Here is a 19,756-nt window from a genome sequence, read left to right on the forward strand (position 1 = left end):
AGACTAGAGGAGAAGAAGGGGGATGGATTTAAAGTTACTAGGGATGCATTTAGGTTATGAGTGGGCTAGGAGAGGGTGGGGATGGGGGAGGAGGCGACACGGATCCCCAGAGCATAAGGACAAGGTCGGCCTCATCTCTGCTTCCCCCCCGCCCCAGTTCTTGGCAACAGCCAGCCTAGCCAGAGAGCGCAATCTGTCAAATCTAATTAGAGTAGAAGAAAGTGAACAATGGGCATCGGGCTCGAAAGTGACAGCCCAGTTTAATGGGTGGAGGAACTTGGGAGGGAGGCTTGCTTTGTGTGCTTGGAATTGGCTCCTTGGAATGAATCTTTTCTGAACTCCAACTGCACAACCTCTAAAACTGGATTTTTATTTACCTCCCCAGAAATCTTCAGGTGCCTGTGCTTTTGAACGCGTGCGTATCCAGCAAAATCAGAGGAGACCCTGGCTCTGTTTCAAAGGTGAGGCAGTAATCCAAAATAGGTACACCATGCCTGCGTTGGGCATGGTGCTGTGTGCATGCTACTGATACATATTGATTTATTCATGTTTGTCCTTGGCACTTAATTATATTGGTGGTATTGATGTTTCTATTATTATTTTTGTAACCGTTTTTATTATGTCTTATAACCAGAGTTCTGAAATTTCAGAACAGTCTGAAATTTTATTAGGATCACAAACAAGTTTTAAGATGCAAAAAATATATATATATATATATTTTTTTAAATTATACTTTTGGTTTATACTTTTAATTGCCCCTACTGATTTGGATACTTTAGTTCTTGCATCAAAAGTGGGTTTCATGGGGAAGGGGTACATTTTTAATAAATTGAATCAAATAAATATATTTGCTAAAATAAATACATAAATACAGGTTATTGAAGCTTAAAACTCTGCATCTGCATAATCTGCAGTCTCAAATAATGGAGACCTCTCTGTTATCAGCAAATAAAGGCTGGTTAATTTAACTCTGCCTCGGTAAGCGACATTCCGACATCTTTAAGGTGTGAGAAAAAAATAATCCTCTGAAGAGGGAGAGAGGGAAGATAGTAAGCAGAAGCACAGTTAATAATTGTGCGTAGTTTCCTATGCATTATCTCATTTAATCCTCACAGGCACTTTACCATTATCTCTATTCTGCAGATAAGGCCCTGAGAAACTAGCCCCAGGTTGCAGAATAAAAGCAGAGGCAAACCTTGAATGCAGATCCAACTCTAGGCTCTTTCTCACATCTGTATTTCTGGCAGAGATAAGAGACATCAAACTTTAACAATCACTAAATCCCTAATAGCAATGTCAGCACAAGGACTCTCTTCTAATGGTTTTGTCTTTTATGGATGGATTTTAACTTGGTGTATTTGTATCATTTACCTCATTTTACATGTTATTAACCTATTATTTTCTAATAGCATCACTTGCTTTTCTGTCTTTTATTTCTTTTTTCTTTTATGTACAGATTATATGAATACATTATCTTGTAAAAAAGATAAAAGTCCCCCAATTCTCTGGGGAGTGGGTCCCTCCCCCGAGAAATATTGTTATCTATTTGGAGTATAACTGACTATTTTCAACTTGTGTTTGCATATGAATTCATGTATCATATTGTTTTATGTGCCTTTTAAAAACATAAATGGTGCCTTGCTGTACTTTTTGTTCTGCAACTTTTTTTTCAAACCTAACTGTGCCTCAGAGATCTTTTCTTGGCAGTACATTTAAATCCAATTCATTCTTTTTAACTTACACAACGTTCCATGCATTGTCACTTTTTACTGTTTCTTCTCTTTTGAAATTGTTTAATGGCACAACAAGTCAACATTTAACCTCTTTTGCAGGGACAGGGGCAGGGAGAGACAGGCACAAGCTTTCTGATGATTGAAGTATTAGTAACATCAGGGAAGGAAGGACGAGAAGGCAGGAAGCACGCTGGCCAAGTACTCTTGCCAGCACGGTGAGGCTGAGCTGAGCTGAGCAGAGCAGGGAAGGCCTGTGGTACCCTGGATTTGCTACCTGTCTGTCTCTGCTGATTTAAACTCATCTTTTCCACATATATATATATATATGAGATAATAGTAACATCACAGGGTACCATGAGGATTAAATGAGATGTGATAACAAACAGGAAAGAGCATCAAAACTGTGCATATTGAGAGCGTATGTGGCTCGAGCTGTTGAGTGCTGCTTCCCACATGGGAGGTCCTGGCTCCAGTTCTTGGTGTCTCCTAAAAAACCAACAAACAAACAACAAGCAAAACAAATGAGAAAGCTGAGTCAGGGGAGCCAGTGTGGCTCAGAGGTTGAGTGCCAGCTTCCCATATATGAGGTCCTGGGTTTAATCCCCAGCCCCTGGTACCTCAAAACAAAAACAAACAAACAAACACACACCTGTACATACTGAGACTTATAAATTATTTTGTTCGTGCTTATTATCTTCTCTCTCTCTCCCTCCCACTTCAGGTGTTACGTGTAGGGTACTTCCTCAAGGAAGGGTAGTTAGTAAATCAAGCTATGAATGTCGTTATTAGATATTCTGGTGTAGGATTGTGCCTAAAACATGGATTTTGGAGACTAACATCTGGACTTAAGACCTGATGTGGCTACTTATTAGTTATGAGACTTGGGCAATGTTTTAGCATATGTAAAATAAGGGCAGTAATAATAGTAAGACTTAGCTTACAGGGTTGTTTTCAAGTTTAAGTGAGATAATATATGTAAAGTATTTAGTGCAGTTTCTGGTATCACTAAGTAAATGTTAGCTGCTGTTAACATTATTATTTGGATAAGTTACAGCATCCTGACTTCTGTTTTCTATCTATTAATTCTCACTATCCAGTTTCCTCAGAAGGAAAGATGACATAAAGACAGGCTTAATGTCAGGATTAGAGCATAGCTATTAATTGTTCTTTTAGTCCATAATTTTTTTAAAAGAAAGAAAAAGCAAATATTCTGTGAGTACCTATTGCATGCCTAATCCTCAGATGGATACTGTGAAATATAAAGGAAGGGCAAGTTAGGTCTCTTGCCCTCAAAGATTTACAGTTTATAAAATTGAAGTGCTTTGGGTCCTGTGAGCTGATTAAATGCCCATGAAGCTGACTCTGTTGGCAATATCCTATTTCTTGACCTGGGTTGCAATTGAATAAGTGTTTTACCTTAATTGCTTTAACTGGACATTTATGTTTTATGTACTTTTCTGTATGCTTTCCATATTTTAAATTCTGTAAAAGAAAGCACGGTATAAAACAATGTGATCCTTTGCCCTAATAAAATATAATTATTCACATATAGAGATGTATGTACTAGTATACATATGTAATTGTTTTTCTAGAAGGAATCAAGAAAACTGCTAACAGTTGCATTTAGGGATAGGGATTTGTGGATAGGGGAGGAAGTAAGCTTTCTCTTTTCACATTGAGCCTTTTTGCACTGTTTGATTTTTCTGATTATGTTCATGTTGGGATTATGAGCCAATTTGTACATTATGGCAATAATATATAAGTAATATAAAATAGCAATGCATGTTATTAAAAAAATTTTTTTTTAATATATAAGAGTAACACTAGAAAGAACTTTGAGCCCATCAGGTAAAAGGTATTCTGTAATATGTACCCTCTGAGTAACAGATAATATAAACACAGGGTTGTACTATGAATATACACACCCAGTAACTATTTCATCAAAATTTTCTGTTAATTACAAAGGTATATATAGTCCTTTAACACCTCCTTCCTTGTTCCTGATCCAGCTTCAGAATTATTTTAGGAGCTTGCCCAGAACTCACATACGGAACTAGCCACTAGGTCATTTCCCCCTGAACGTTAATGAACAGGAGCCTGGTTTCCTGACGGGAGGATTGCTCTAACTTCCTCCTGAGCGGGCCGCAGTGAAGCCTGAGGCAGCCTCAGCTGGCTGAGTTGTTCTGGACACAGTATGAGCTGCTTAATATTTAGCAGGCAGGTGAAATTCAAAAAGAGGAGGTACTCTCTTTAAGTGCCTAAGAATGTCATGTGAAGAGACTGCAACTACCTTATTTTTTAGTAAATTTCCAGGAAAGAAATCTATAATGTTTCCAGAATGTCAATCTAGTCCTTTTCAGCCTAGTTAGTTTTCTCTGACCCACTGAGCCCATTTTCTGTTCTGTGGGTGAAGCCATTCCAACTGGCCCAAACTGAAATTCCAACTAAACATAAAAGGCCATCTCAGCTGTCAAAAGCAGAAGCCATGTGTGAATTTTGGTTTGAGCATCAGGCAGCAGATTCTTTGAGTGCTTTGGGAGTGGCATGCCTAGTTCTAATACAGTAGCCAAAGACTCTTTTGTCTTCATTCCACACATTAAATCAGGGACAGGAAATTCTGATTTTTTAAAAAATGGGCTATGTTAAATCATTCTTAAAAGAAAAAAAAAATCACTCAAGATATGAAATGTGTTATTCTTATTCCTGAAGGGATTTCTTAGTAGGCAAAGAAATTTGCTCACTTAGTCGTACCTCTTTCAAGAAGAGATGCTTAAGTTTAAGGTACATGACTGGGGTAAGTACGATTCCAAACACCCTGTCTGAACAACCCCTTCTGAAGGAGATCTTTCTAATTAAATAATGAATTAATGAATTTTCCTTTTTAAATTTCTTTTTTTATTTTTATTAGATAAAAGGGGTACCTTTCTGGAATGTTTGTCTTGAAACCCAGCAGAAAAACTTCCAGCACTTTTGGGGTTCCAAAAAAAGAATCTGCCCTGCATTTCACAGCCAGAGGTCAGGGCTCCAAAAACATGCTATCCTCCTCAAAATTGGTGGTTACTTTATTTTGCCCTCCTGCATGAGGTGAAAACACATGGTGGAGTCTGGAGAGGGCCCATTTTCCAAGAACAAAGAGAACGCGCGCGCGCCCCTCCCCCTTGGAGCAGGGGCTGGCCTGGAGCCGCCTCCCCCGAGGCCGAGGCCGAGGCCCGCGGCAGGGCGGGCTCCAGAGCGGGGTCCGCCTCAGACTAGTCACACTCGGTTCCGCAGCCCGGGGGACGTGGGAGCTGTGGGGAGCTGTGTGCCTGCACAGTGTTCGTGTTATCAGCTCAAGGACACATGTGTAACAGTAATTCTTAGGGAGCCATTCCCCTCCTCTCCTTCTGCTGCTCTGCAGATAGGAACTTGTCAGCAGCATCCTGAATCCGGTCCCGGGTTCACTAAGTTACTGTCCGTAAATCCACTGCTCCTTTTTGACCTTCCAGCACTGGGCTCTCGGGTGCTCGTCTGGTTGGATCCAGATTGTGAGGGCTGTAAGAGGTCACTAGAGGACATGGGGGCCCACCTTTTCTTCTCCTGCTCCCTCCCCCGGAAGCCTTCTGTTGGTTTCCTAATTATGGTGTACAAACAGGCCAGAGCCAGAGCCTATAATTTCTGCCTGAATCTCTGCTCTGATGGGAGATGGAAATCTTCATGTCAGAGAACAGGGACCTGATAAACAGCCAGGCTTCAACGCCGAATGAAATTGTCCACCTTTGTGTCTTCATCCCCTTACCAGAAGGAAAACGGAGGTGGACTTACTATTCTTGCACCGTGCAAGAGGAAGGGATGAGAAGGTTATTACGGCATCATTTTGTCAGCGTCTGCAGGAGAAAGCATCCGCTTAAGGGAAGGGGAATGAGGGTAGAGCTCTGCGCAACCTACAGCTGCACGTGAGCATCATCTAGCGGGGCAGAGCTCCCGGCAGAAGCGCCATCCGCCCTTCGCTTCTGCGGGCTTCAGCCATAGGGGGAGAAAGGTGGTACCACCATTCTCTCCCAGTGGATGAAGATGACGTGTTGTAGGCAGACGATCGCAGAGGCCCCTGTCAAATGAGGGAAGTGGAAAAGGAAGTGGGGAGAGGAGGAGGAGACTCTGGAAACGGCACTGCAACAATCCTGGAATAAAAATGCGTGGCCTTAGAGGAAAATGATACAGGCAACCGCCCTGAAACAACACCTTTCCATCCTTCCCATTTGCCTCCGATCACCTCCTCTTTTAATATTTCGACGTTGAACGATCAGATCATTTTATGTAAAGCCCACTAACGTAGGATAGACTAAATGAAAGAGGGCCCCTATTAGATTCTATTTTTCACTTTCCTTTAGGGAAAAAAAGCCACAGAAATACTCTAAAAATCAAATCCATTTTTTTCAGGAAGGAGGCAAAACAATCGAGCACCCTGAATCGTTGCATACCAACGCCACAGAGGATTTCAGTTCTTGACAGAAAAGCCCGCTCTGTCCACTACTTCCAGTTTCGTCGGTTAGGGGGGCGTGAAACGCAGCGTCCCGAGGGCGCGGGGCTGCCTGGCAGGCCAGGGGTCTGAGATCACCCGGGGGTGACGCCGCGGCCTCTGGCGAGACCCGAGCCCTTTCCGCCTTTTCACCAGCAGGCGGCGCTGTCCCTGGCGCCCGCGGCCGCCGCCCGCCCTCGCGGAAGTCGCTGCCCCCGCGCCCCCGCCTGCAGGCTCCCCCAGGCGCGCCTGGCTGGTCTCTTTTCACGCAGCCTTTCTTCGTCTTGTTCTGTCTGCTGTTTCTGAAGAATGCCCCCGTGTTTATACTATGTGAGATGTTGCTTCTTGGATGCTTTGAGAGGGTGAAAATACTGAAAACAAAAAACTATTTAGGATAGTGTAATCAGTTATTTTTTTCAACCATCTCAAATGCACTTCAAGTTAGCCAAATATAAAAAGCCTCTCATACGACAAAGAAGGCAATTTATGTCGCAAGTTAAAACGCTTAAAAAAAAAAAATTCTCCTTCCTGTTTATTTCACTCTTCCGCGGGCGAGAAGTGTTCACGAAAATTCAGCTGCGGCGCCATCTGCTGGGCGCGCCGCGACACAGCAAGGCCCTGTCTGGGTTGGGGAGGCCCAGGTCGCCGGTGAAACCCCCGCCTTTCGCCTAGGAGAAGCGCGTGCAGGCAGTCTGCTAATCTAAAAAGGGATTAAATTGGGCTTCTACGAGAAAATGGTCTCCGTTTTGAGGAATCCTGGGACCTAAATGAACTGACATTTATTTCCTGGGTGGGAGAGTAATGTCTTGAGAAAATCTGGGGCTTCAAGTGAAAAGGACACATACCTCATTTTATTACACCCACACATTTCTCAGGCACAGGGCTAAAAGCTAAAACTGTGTTTTCCATCATTGCACCCAGGGAATTATCAGAGACAGAAGGCACAGTGTACTTGTTCTCGATGGGGCTGATTTTGCTGAATAGAAGGAATTTCAGAGGTGACAGGAGTGACAGAAATGAAATGAATCTGGGATTGGAGAGATGTTAATATATGGCCTTGGCAGTGCTTTGACATTAGGTTGCTAAACCTTGCTACCATTTTCCGAACTCTTAAGTCAATTTTAATTCACTTGAAGATTTTTCTATTTAGGAGACTTCAGGCCCTTCCTCAGAAAAGTCTAAACCCATTTGTAAACACATTTATACACATACCGCAATATAAGCCTGCATTCACCATTGTTGCAAACGTTGTCAAAAACCCATAATCAGAAAAAATACTTGGAGAGTTGGAAGAAAGCAGAATTTTAGGGCAAAATTACAGTTGACCCACTCATCTGGAAAAATACGGTATCACTGATAGGAGCATTTATAATGGAAAAATGCTGCCAAACAGTTCTGACCCTCCAGAGCTCGATAATTACTTTATAACAAAAATGAGTTTATATATTTTGCGAAGAGCTTATGATGGTTTCCTGAAAGAGATGAAGTTGCGATACCAACAGTATAGCCTATTGGAGCCTCGCTGATTATGGAGTCCTTGGGATCCATGTCATTTTACCTCCATAGACAGTCGATGTTTTGCAAGGACATCTTCAGTAACTGAGCCCTCGTGGATGAAGCCTGCCTGATTCTACTAGTGCAGTGAATAGTCTTAAAGAGAAAATACTGACCATCCATATAGGTCCTTGAAGAAGACTTTCTAATCCTAAGAAAAACAAGATGAGAAATAAAATAAAATCCTGTGCAGTGATGCATGGGTGATTGTATCAGAGAACTAGAAGACGGAATATTTTTCTGTTTCTACTGACCGAAGAGTTTTTGGCTACCAAATTGTGACAGTAGAGGAAGTATTTTATGGCTGATGCCACATCTATTATACCCCACTACTAATATGTTTGTAGAGAAGAGTCTTTCATGGAGATAAATAGCTTTAAAGCAAATTAGCTTTCTGAGTGGTGGCATGAAGTGGGGCATCAAGCAACTCTCTGCAAAGGTGCTCTCAGGGCTTCTGGACAGTGTTGGGAATAGAGGTTATGGTGGTTTGAAGCTGTGTGTACCCCAGGCAAAAAAAATGTTCTTAAATCTAATCCATTCTCATGGGTGTGAACCCATTGTAAGTAGAACCTGTTGAGATTACTTCTATTTAGGTGTGGCCCACCCCAGTCAGAATGGGTCTGTTACTAGAGTCCTTTAGAAGCAGAATGAAATTCAGACATGGAGAAAAAGCCACAGAGGGAGCTGCCAGAAGCTGAATATCAGCAGAACCTGGAAGAGAAGGGAGAGACCAGGAGACGCTGCCACACGCCTTGCCATGTGACAAGCCTAGACCAAGGACTGCTGGCAGCCAGCCCCAGGACTCCACATTCCTCAGGGAGAAAGCCTCACCTTGATGATGCCTTGATTTGGACTTTCTTTTTGTCTTTTTAGTCTCAAAATCGTAAGCAAATAAAATTCTCATTTTTAACCCAACCTATTGCATGGTATTTTTGCTTGAGTAGCCCAGGAAACTAAAACAGAAGTGGAGATGTTGGGGCTGGATACCTTAGGCCCCCACTGTCTCTTCCTCTCATATGGCACAAGGCAATGCCTTGAAACTGAATGTTTTCCCTTCTGTGGTTCTCCTTATTTCATAAACTTGTTTGCATAGAGAGTGCCTCCACCCTCAGAACAGAGCCACATACACAAACTACCTATCCCTTTCCTCACAGACATCCCAAGAGCATTCACTGAGGACTATTTCTGGTGAACCCAATATATAAGGCTACCCATCCCCCCAGCAACTGAGCTTCGGGTTCAAATATTTTGCATTTGGCGAAAAGCAAGGGAAAATTTTTCTAGAGGTGACCTCTCCCTTGACTTTCAGCCTGTTCTATAATTGGGCATTTGAGGTATGTGACCATTCCCTCAAAAGCATGAAACAGAACTTGGTAGAAATTTCTCTCTGTACTCTACAGTCAGATAGGTATGCCTCTCATGGTTGAAATCCTGACTTCACAGAGGAGTTTCCTTAACAAGGTCAATTCAACTCACTTTTTTTTTTTAAAGATTTATTTTTTATTTTTTTCTCTCCTCTTCTCCCCCTCTCCCCACCAGTTGTCTACTCTCTGTCCATTCGCTGTGTGTCCTTCTGTGTTGCTTGTATTCTTGTCAGTGGCACTGGGAATCTGTGTCTCTTTTTGTTGTGTCATCTAGCTGTGTCAGCTCTGTGTGTGTGCAGCGCCACTCCTGGACAGGCCGCACTTTCTTTTGCACTGGGCAGCAGCTCTCCTTACGGGGCGCACTCCTTGCACGTGGGGCTCACCTATGTGGGGGACACCCCTGCGTGGCACGGCACTCCTTGCATGCATCAGCACTGCGCGTGGGCCAGCTCCACACAGGTCAAGGAGTCCCGGGGTTTGAACCGCGGACCTCCCATCTGGTAGACAGACTCCCTAACTACTGGGCCAAGCCCGCTTCCTTAGACACTTCCATTCTATGAAAATGGAACCAAGGCTATTTTGTTTATTTTGCATTCCCAGTGCCTAATTACTGCTGCAGACAAACTAGATGTTAGCTGGAACTTCAACTGACAGAGAGGTGGGAGAGAGTTGTTTCCAGTGGAGGAACTGGCATGAACAGACACACTGGTATAGACCTGGAAGAGTGCCAAGGAGCATGAGTTCAGCAGTTTGGCTGAAGCTTGAAGAAGACTGAAGGAGATAAGATGGGAAAGAGTCTGGCATAATTATTAATATCTTGATTGTCAGTTTAAGAGACTGGTCATCAAAAGTTTAAAAAGTTGCAAATGATGACATTTCTGGTATATACTGAATAAGTGCTTTACATATATTTTCATCATAAACTTAGAGCCACAGATGTAGCTCATTCCTTTTGTCGAAAATATCACTTAATTGGCAAAATCAGTCCCCATGGCCAAACCAATCAGCTAAATATACTTACTTTATGTCAGAAAAAGTTCAATGAAAAAAAAAAACTATACTTCTACAAGTCTTTCCACTATTTCATTTCTGACTTTAAGTCAGGCATAGAGCCTGGCCGTGAATTTGTCAAGTGGATAAAATAAAGCGTTGTTCTATCAATGTTTTTCAGAAGTGATGCATTCTTAAACAATCCCTTAGATTGGGAACAATGCGCATAGTATTGTTTGGGATAGCTGAGGGATGCCTTTCTTTTGTGAAGGCTAAGAGCAACAGTGAAGGGAAGTAGCAAAAAAGAAATCACCTGAATGGAGACTGTTCTCAGGCAGATCACTTTTAGGGAAGAGGACATTTGATGGGTTGAGGATCTGGAAATTGAACTCTTTGACATTATCCATGTCATGTACCCTCAGGGTACCTGAACCTCAATTTAAAAAACCTGGGTTTTGGGGAGCAGATTTCACTCAACTGATAGGGCATCCGCCTACCACATGGGAGGTCCAGGGTTCAAACCCAGGGCCTCCTGACCCATGTGGTGAGCTGGCCCATGCGCAGTGCTGATGCACGCAAGGAGTGCTGTGCCACGCAGGGGTGTCCTCTGCATAGGGGAGTCCCACGCTCAAGGAGTGTGCCCTGGAAGGAAAGCCACCCCATGTGAAAAAAAAACACAGCCTGCCCAGGAGCGGTGCCACACACAGCAGAGCTGATGCAGCAAGATAACGCAACAAAAAGGGAGAGCTGATGCAGCAAGATAACGCAACAAAAAGAGACGCAGATTCCTGGTGGCGCTGACAAGAATGCAAGCAGACATAGAAGAATGCACAGCGAATGGACACAGAGCAGACAACAGGGGTGGGAGGGGGGCGGGGGGGAAGAGGAGAGAAATAAATTTAAAAAAATAAATAAATCTTAAAACAAAAACCTGGACTTTATTCTACAGATCAGTGGTCTTCAGAGTGGGGTATGCAAGATTTGAAGAATGAAAATATCACATTTTATTTATACTCTCCTTTATGTCATCCTCCTAAACTTTCTATTTTGGTAGCTGGCTATAGTATATATAAAATAGAAGTACAATACCTGTAGTATATAAATAATTTTAAAATAAATTATACATACACATGCATACTGATAAGCACATGCAATCAAAAAAGTTGGGGGCCACCTTTGGGGACAGTGGTGGGTCATTGAAGGTTTCTGAGTAAAGCAGTGAAAATGAGCATTCTGGTTGACTGCCAGTGATAGCCAGGACCATTGCTCAGCATCAAGGCACATACACAGAGGGCAGCGCGACTACCTTCAAAGAGCTTGTGGTTTGGTTGACACGTGAAAAGTAACAATAGTGAATGATAAATAGAGCAGGCCTAGTTAGAGGTAGGACAGTGAGGAAGAGGTTTAAGAGTACTGGGAAAGAGCAACTGTTTTTTATTGTTTTTAAACATATATCCCTGGAGAAAGAGCCGAGTTTTCAGCAAGGCCCTAAGTGGCAATGGCCTCACCGCACTATTTTCATTTCAAATTCCAAGCATTCTGCTTGGTCATGTTCCTTCTTCTCCATCGTTAACCACAAAATTGATGTTTAGCTTCTGGTTTTTTTTGGACCTTGACCTTCAATTCTTAGAATAAACACCTACAAAATGTAAGAGTTTGCAATTAAGAAGGATTTACCTCTGTAATCATGGTCTTTCAGAAGATCTCAACACTATAATGGTTAATATATCCAGGGAAAAGGGAAAGTTTGGAGGAGTAATTTCAGTAGTTCCCCTATTTTTTTTTTTTTTTTTTTAAGATTTATTTATTTCTCCTCACCCTCTAGTTGTTTGCACTTGCTGTGTCTATTCACTGTGTGCTCATCTTCTTTTCAGGAGGCACCAGGAACCAAATCCAGGACCTCCCATGTGGGAGGGACGTGTCAAATTGCTTGAGCCACTGCTACTCCCTGCTTTGTTGTGTCTCTCATTATGTTTTCCTCCTTGTGTCTCTTGTTGAATCAGCTCACCATGCCAACCTGTCGCATCAGCTTGCTGTCTTGCTTGTCTTCTTTTAGGAAGCACAAGAACTGAGCCTGGGGCCTCCCATCTTGTGGATGGGAGCTCAGTTGCTTGAGCCATTTCTGCTTCCCCTCCCCTATTTTTAGAAATTCTGTTTTGACCAAAATTTTCCAGAGAGAGGGATTTTAAAAAGTTCCCAAAGAACATCATAATAAAGTATAATTATAATCATACCTATGTATAGTAGATTTCATCTCAAAGGATTTTCATGGCCTTATCCATGCTTTCCCATCAGTTATGTCTCCACTGTGTGTAAGGGTGATAAAAGAGGTCAAGAGGTGCCCCAGGGCACTGGAAGATGGAGGATTAGAGAGGTGGAGGAATCAATTCTCTCCCAGAAAACATAGCGAGGGCTCAGGCAGAGGCCGTCTGGAGGGCTGTTCTGGGGCTCAGAACACCAGGGGAAGGTGAGGCGCCACCCAGAAGAGAGAGGTGCCAAGGAAGGGAGTCTCAGCTGCCTGAAAAATCCCATGAGTAGAGCTGCAAGAGCAGCAGCTGGTGCCCATCGCCCCACAAAGTAGTCAGTCTGTGGACTGCAGTGGCTGTAGACTGAGGCAGTTACAGGGGTCCTTTTTCCCAAGAAAGGGGAGAGGGAGGGACAAAGTCTAGAGCAAATTCAGATTTTGACCAGTGAGCTTGGTCTGCTTCATTGGAGAGGACGCAAACTTCCAGGCTGCAGGGGGGGGGGGGGCGGGGGGCAGGCAGGGCCTGACATTGTTTGCACTGAGAGCCTGCAGGGAGCTAAAGATAATTTGCCATCTCAAACACCCTCCCTCCTGCCCTGGGCTGGTTGCTGGGGAAGCAGCCACCTACCGGAGAAGTGACACAGAATGCGTACCTGGCTAGCACCTGGGGTCTGAGTTGAGAGGGCTGCCAAAGAGCACCATCTGCTGGCCAGACCAGAAAAGTGCATGAAAAAGGAAACAATAAATAAGGCAATCAGGTGCCTTTACTGCCACCTGCTCCAAGGCCCTTGGAAACCTGCCTGAACCCCCATTACCGAGTCCTTAGCCCTGGTTTGAGCAGTTAAACAGGAGCAATCCTAGAACAAGTTGAACCAAGAGTCAAAGAACGGTTGTAACACACAGCTACTTAACAGTAAATCCCTAGGCAAGAGAGAGAAATGGAACATCACAGTAAATGCATCATAATCAGATGCCTAGATATCAGCAAAAAATTACAAGCCATACTAAGAAAAGGAAGATAATGGCTCAGGCAAAGAAAAAAATCAAAGCTCCAGATGAGACACAGGACCTGAAATAGCTAATCAATGATATTCATGCAAATCTTCTAAGTTTGAAATCTTGGATATAAAAAACACAGAGCTTAAGGGAATGAAAGACATAATAAGTAACATTAAAAATAAAATAAGAGTTACACAAAAGCAGATTTGAAATCATGGAAGGAAAAATCAGTGACATAAAGAAAAGAACAACTGAAATGGAAGAGAGAGAAGAGCAGAGTGAGAACAAATTTTAAAAAAAATTTAAGGAGGGGCTCAGGGAATTGAATGATAACATGAAGCACACCAACGTATCTGTTGTGGGAGTTCCAGAAGGAGGAGAAAGAGCATTTGAGGAAATAATGACTGAAAATTTCCCAGCTCTCATGAAAGACATGAATATATGTGTCCAGAAGCACAGTATACTCCAATTAGAATAAATCCGAATAGACCTACCCCAAGACAAAAAATACACAGAATGCCAAATGCCAAAGATAAAGAGAAAATTGCGAAAGTAAAACTATCCTTGAAATGTGACAGTGAGCTCAAAATATTCACAGATAAAGAGAAGCTAAGAGAGTTCACGAACAAGAATTCAGCTCTTTGGGAAACACTAAAGGGAGTTCTGCAGCCAGAAAAGAAAAGAGAGAGAGGCTTGAAGGAAAATGTAGAAATGAAGACTATCAGAAAGAGTAACCAAAAAGGTAAAAAGAAGGACAAAAATAATATATGACATATGAAAGTCAAAGGATAAAATGGCTGAAGTATGTAATGTCTTTATAGCAATAACATCGAATGTTAATGTATTAGGCTTCCCAATCAAAAGTCATAAGCCATCAGACTGGATTAGAAAACACGAGCCATCCATATGCTGTCTGCAGGAGACTTTCCTTAGACCCAAGGATACAGAAAGACAAAGTGAAATGTTGAAAAAAGATATTCCATGCAGATAGCAACCAAAAGAGAGTGGGGGTATCTATAGTGGTGTCAGACAAAACAGACTTTATGCAAAGAAGTGGTAAGAATGCAGAAGGCCATCATATAGTAATAAAAGAGACAATCATCCAGGAAGGAGTAAATATCTATGCAACTAACCAGGGTGTCCCAAAATACATGAGACAAACTCTGGCAAAACTGAAAGGACAAATAGACGTCTCTACAATAATAGCTGGAGACTTCAACATGCCACTCACATCAACAGATATTAATAGAACAACTAGACAGAAAATCAACAAGGAAACAGAGAACTTGAACAATAAGAGAAATGAGCTGAACCTGACCATCATATATAGAACATTACTCCCCAAATAGTATTAGTCTGTCAAAGGGCTGCTGAGGCAAAGTACCAGAAATCTGTTGGCTTTTATAAAGGGTATTTGTTGGTGTAAAAGCTTACAGTTACAAGGCCATGAGAAGTCCAACTCAAGGTTGCTTTCTCACCAAAGTCAGTTGCCACGTGTAGAAGCAAGATGGTCACTGATCTCTGGCTGATCTCTGCCTTCCCCTCTGGGCTTCCTCTTCCTCTTTTTTTTTTATTTTTAAATTTTTTTTCATTTTTAAAGATGTATTTATTTATTTATTTCTCTCCCCCCGCCCCCCCACCCCGGTTGGCTGTTCTCTGTGTCTATTTGCTGCGTCTTCTTTGTCTGCTTCTGTTGTTGTCAGTGGCACGGGAATCTGTGTTTCTTTTTGTTACGTCATCTTGTTGTGTCAGCTCTCCGTGTGTGCAGCACCATTCTTGGGCAGGCTGCACTTTCTTTTGCGCTGGGCGGCTCTCCTTCCGGGTCGCACTCCTTGCGCGTGGGGCTCCCCTACACAGGGGACACCCCGGCGTGGCAGGGTACTCCTTGCGCGCATCAGCACTGCGCATGGGTCAGCTCCACACAGGTCAAGGAGGCCTGGGGTTTGAACCGCAGACCTCCCATGTGATAGACAGACACCCTAACCACTGGGCCAAGTCCGCTGCCCCTCTTCCTCTGGAGGCACTGTGTGCCCAGCTTCTTCCCAATTTCAGCTGCAGGCTGGCATAGGGCTTCCTATGTCAGTTTCCGATCTTCTTCCCAGTCTCAGCTGTAAGCAGTCAGGCAAAATGACTCATCTTCAGCTGTTTGAGCCTTCTTCTTTCTGTCACATGGCCCGATCAAGAATGACAGAACTCTCTTCCCCTGTGTCTCTGTCTGTCTTTGTGTCCGTTTATATCAGAGCCAGCAAGTGGGTGGGGACTCAATCTGAGTCATGCCCTACTGGCATGGTCAAATCAAAAAAGCCATCAAAGCTTTCATAACAGGTAATCTAAACAAAGACCCTTCAAATGAATTTTATACAATCAAAGGGTATCACACCCAGAGGAGCAGATTAGCTTGCAAACATAATCTTTCTCTTTTTGGGATTCATAAATAATCTCAAACAGCCACAAGCATGTTATACATTCTTCTTAAGTATGCATGAATCTTTCTCCAGGATACACCACATGTTAGGCCACAACACAGCTCTCAATAAATTTAAGAAGATTGAAATTATACCAAGCACCTTCCCTGATCATAATGGAATGAAGCTGGAAATCAGTAACAGGCAGGAGAGGGGAAATTTTGTAAATATGTGGAGGTTAAACAACACAATCCTAAACAATTAGTGGGTCAAAGAAGAAATTGCAAGAGAAATTAGTAGATATCTTGAGACAAATGAAAATGAGAATACAATTTATTAAAACTTATGGGATACAGTGAAGGCAGGACTGAGAGGGAAATTTATAGCACTATGCCTACATTAAAAAAAGAAGAGTTAAAAGCAAAGATCTAACCAAACAACTGGAGAAACTAGAAAAAGAACAGCAAACCAATCCCAAAGCAAGCAGAAAGAAAGAAATAACAAAGATTAGAGCAGAAATAAATGAAATTAAGAACAACAACAACAAAAAGCAATAGAGAAAATCCACAAACCCAAAAACTAGTTCTTTGAGAAAATCAATAAAATCAACAAGTCGTTAACATGACTAACAAAGAAAAAAAGAGAGAAGATGCAAATAAATAAAATCAGGAATGAAAGAGGGGGACATTAAGACTCACCCCAAAGAAATAAAAAGGATCATAAGAGGACATTAAAAGAAACTATGCCAACAAATTAGTCAAATTAGAAGAAATGGACAAATTCCTAGAAATGCATGAACAATCTAAATTGACTCTACAAGAAATATAGAAACTCAACAAACCAATCACAAGCAAAGAGATTGAATCAGTCACCAAAAATCTTCCAACAAAAAAAAGTCCAGGACCAAATGGTTTCACAGGTGAATTCTACCAAACATTTCAAGAAGAATTAATACCAATCCTGTTTAAACTTTTCCAAAACATTGAAGAGGAAGGAAAATTACCCAGTACATTTTATGAAGCCAACATCACCCTAATACCAAAGTCAGAGGAAGTTACTATAAAAAAAAAAAAATTATAGACCAATCTCTCTAATGAACATAGATACAGAAATTCTCAACAAAATACTTGCAAATAGACTCCAACAGCATATAAAAACAATTATACATCACGATCAAGTGGGTTTTACTCCTGGTGTGTAAGAGTGATTCAACATAAGAAAATCAATTAATGTAATACACTTAAACATAAAAGCCCAGACCATAAAACTCCTGGAAGACAACATAGGGAAATACCTACAAGACTTGTAGTAGGGTGGGGGTCTCTCACATTAAAAAATCAAAGGGAAAAAAACACATGATCATCTCAAGTAATACAGAAAAGTCATTTGACAAAATCCAACATCCTTTCTTGATAAAACACACTTCAAAAGATACGTCTAGAAGGAAAGTTCCTCAACATAATGAAGGGCATATATGACTATCCAACAGCCAACATTGTACTCAATGAGGAAAGGTTGAAATCTTTCCCTCTAAGATCAGGAACTCCAAGAGAAAGAAATAAAAGGCATCCAAATTGGAAAAGAGAAAGTAAAACTCTCATTATTTGCAGATGACATGATCCTATATATAGAAAATCCCAAAATATCTACAACAAAGCTATTAGAGATAATAAATGAGTTCAGCAAAGTGGCAGGATACAAGAGCAACATGCAAAAATCAGTAGCATTTCTATACACTAGTAATGAGCAAACTGAGGAGGAAATTGAGAAAAAAATCCATTTACAATAGCAACAAAAAGAATCAACTATCTAAGAATTAATTTAACCAGGAATATAAAGAATCTATATTCAGTAAACTGCAAAACATTGCTAAAAGAAATCAAAGAAGACATAAGTGAATGGAAGGACATTCTATGCAAATGGATTGGAAGATTAAACATCATGAAGATGTCAGTTCTACCCAAATTGTTTATGGATTCAATGTAATACTAATCAAAATTCTAACAGCCTACTTTATAGAAACAGAAAAGTAAATTACCAAATTTATTTGGAAGGGAAAAGGGTCCTGAATAGCCAAAAACATCCTAAAAAAGAAGAGCAAAGTTGGAAGATACACATTTCCTGACCTTGAAGTGTATTATAAAGCTACAGTGGTTAAAACATCATGGTATTGGCATAAAGATAAACACAATGATCAATGGAATCCCAATTGAGAGTTCAGAAATAGGCCCTCACCACTATGGTCAACTGATTTATGATAAGCCTACCAAGTCCACTTTTCTGGGACAGAACAACCTCTTCAACAAATGGTGCTGAGAAAACTAGATATTCATAACCAAAAGAATGGGGAGCAGATGTAGCTCAAGAGATTGAGTGTCTGCTTCCTATGTATGAAGTCCTGGGTTTGATCCCTGGTACCTCCTAAAAACACACAAATGAAAAAACCAACTTTCACTGGGGAGCAGTTGTAGTACAGTGGCTGAGCAACTGCTTCCCATGTATGAGGTCCTAGGTTCAATCTCCAGTACCCCCACCACCCAAAAAAAAGATTGTAAGAGAACTTCTATGTTACTCATGATACAAGAATCAATTCAAAATGGATCAAAGACCCAAACATAAAAGCCCAGACCATAAAACTTCTAGAAGAGAACATACGGAAACATCTACAAGACCTTGTAGTAGGTTGGGGTCTCTTAAACCTTACAAAGCACAAGCAACAAGAAAAAAATAGATAAATGGGACCTCCTCAAAATTAAACACTTCCACACCTCAAAGGACTTTGTGAAGAGGATATAAAGCCAATCTACTCTGCACAGAGTACTGCCCCACACAGGAGTGCTGCCCTGCACAGGAGTGCTGGCGGACGTGGAGAGCTGGCGCAGCAAGATGATGCAACAAAAAGAGACACAGAGCATACACAATAAGAGACACAGCAGATCAGGGAGCTGAGGTAACACAAGAGAATGATCGCCTCTCTCCAGCTCCGGAAGGTCCCGGGATTGGTTCCTGGAGCTGCCTAATGAGAATACAAGCAGACACAGAAGAACACACAGTGAATGGACACAGAGAGCAGGCAATGGGTGGGGGTGGGGGGAATGAATAAATAAATAAATCTTAAAAAAATAAAAATAAAGGCAGCCTACTCAATGGGAGAAAATATTTGGAAATCACACATCTGACAAGGGCCTAATATCCATGATATATAAAGAGATCTGGGAAGCAGACTTGGCCCAATGGGTAGGGTGTCTGCCTTCCACATGGGAGGTCTGCGGTTCAAACCCCGGGCCTTGGTGACCCATGTGGAGATGGTCCATGCGCAGTGCTGATGCGTGCAAGGAGTGCCCTGCCACGCAGGGGTGTCCCCCGCGTAGGGGAGCCCCACATGCAAGGAGTGTGCCTAGTAAGGAGAGCCGCCCAGTGCAAAAGAAAATGCAGCCTGCCCCAGAATGGTGCCACACACACGAAGAGCTGACAAAGATGACGCAACAAAAAGAAACACAGATTCCCTGTGCCACTGATAAGGATAGAAGTGGTCACAGAAGAACACACAGCGAATGGACACAGAGAGCAGACAACTGGGGGTGGGGAGAAGGGGAGAGAAATAAATAAATAATAAGTCTTCAAAAAATAAATAGAGATCCTACAACTCAACAATAAAAAGACAAATGACCACATTAAAAAATTGGCAAAACATCTAAATAGATATTTTTCTAAAGAAGAAAGACAAATGGTGAAAAAAACACATGAAGCAATGTTCAACACCACTGGCTATTAGGAAAATGAAAATCAAAGTTACAATAAGATATCATTTCACGCCTACTAGAATGGGCACTATTAACAAAACAGAAAACTGCAACTGTTGGAGAGGATATAGAAAGATAGGAATGCTTATTCACTGCTTTGCAGAATGCAGAATGGTACAGCCACTGTGGAATTCTGTTTGGTGGTTCCTAAGGAAGTTAGCTATAGAT

General features: G+C 41.9%; 1 protein-coding gene across 3 annotated transcripts in view; it reads left to right on the forward strand.

Annotated features, from left to right (window-relative positions):
• LOC101437740 (tubulin alpha-1C chain) overlaps positions 1-19,756 on the forward strand; it is a 111,484-nt gene that overhangs the window by 47,659 nt on the left and 44,069 nt on the right. For 2 of the 3 annotated variants that reach the window (XM_058307932.2, XM_071218814.1), the window contains exon 2: positions 386-461. In XM_058307932.2, coding sequence (XP_058163915.2) covers positions 386-461 — 76 coding nt within the window. Of the gene's footprint in view, positions 1-41; positions 125-385; positions 462-19,756 lie in introns of those variants that run through there. The other variant, XM_058307933.1, reaches the window with a different exon arrangement.

This window comes from Dasypus novemcinctus, chromosome 12, assembly GCF_030445035.2.
Source record: "Dasypus novemcinctus isolate mDasNov1 chromosome 12, mDasNov1.1.hap2, whole genome shotgun sequence".
Lineage (NCBI taxonomy): Eukaryota > Metazoa > Chordata > Mammalia > Cingulata > Dasypodidae > Dasypus > Dasypus novemcinctus.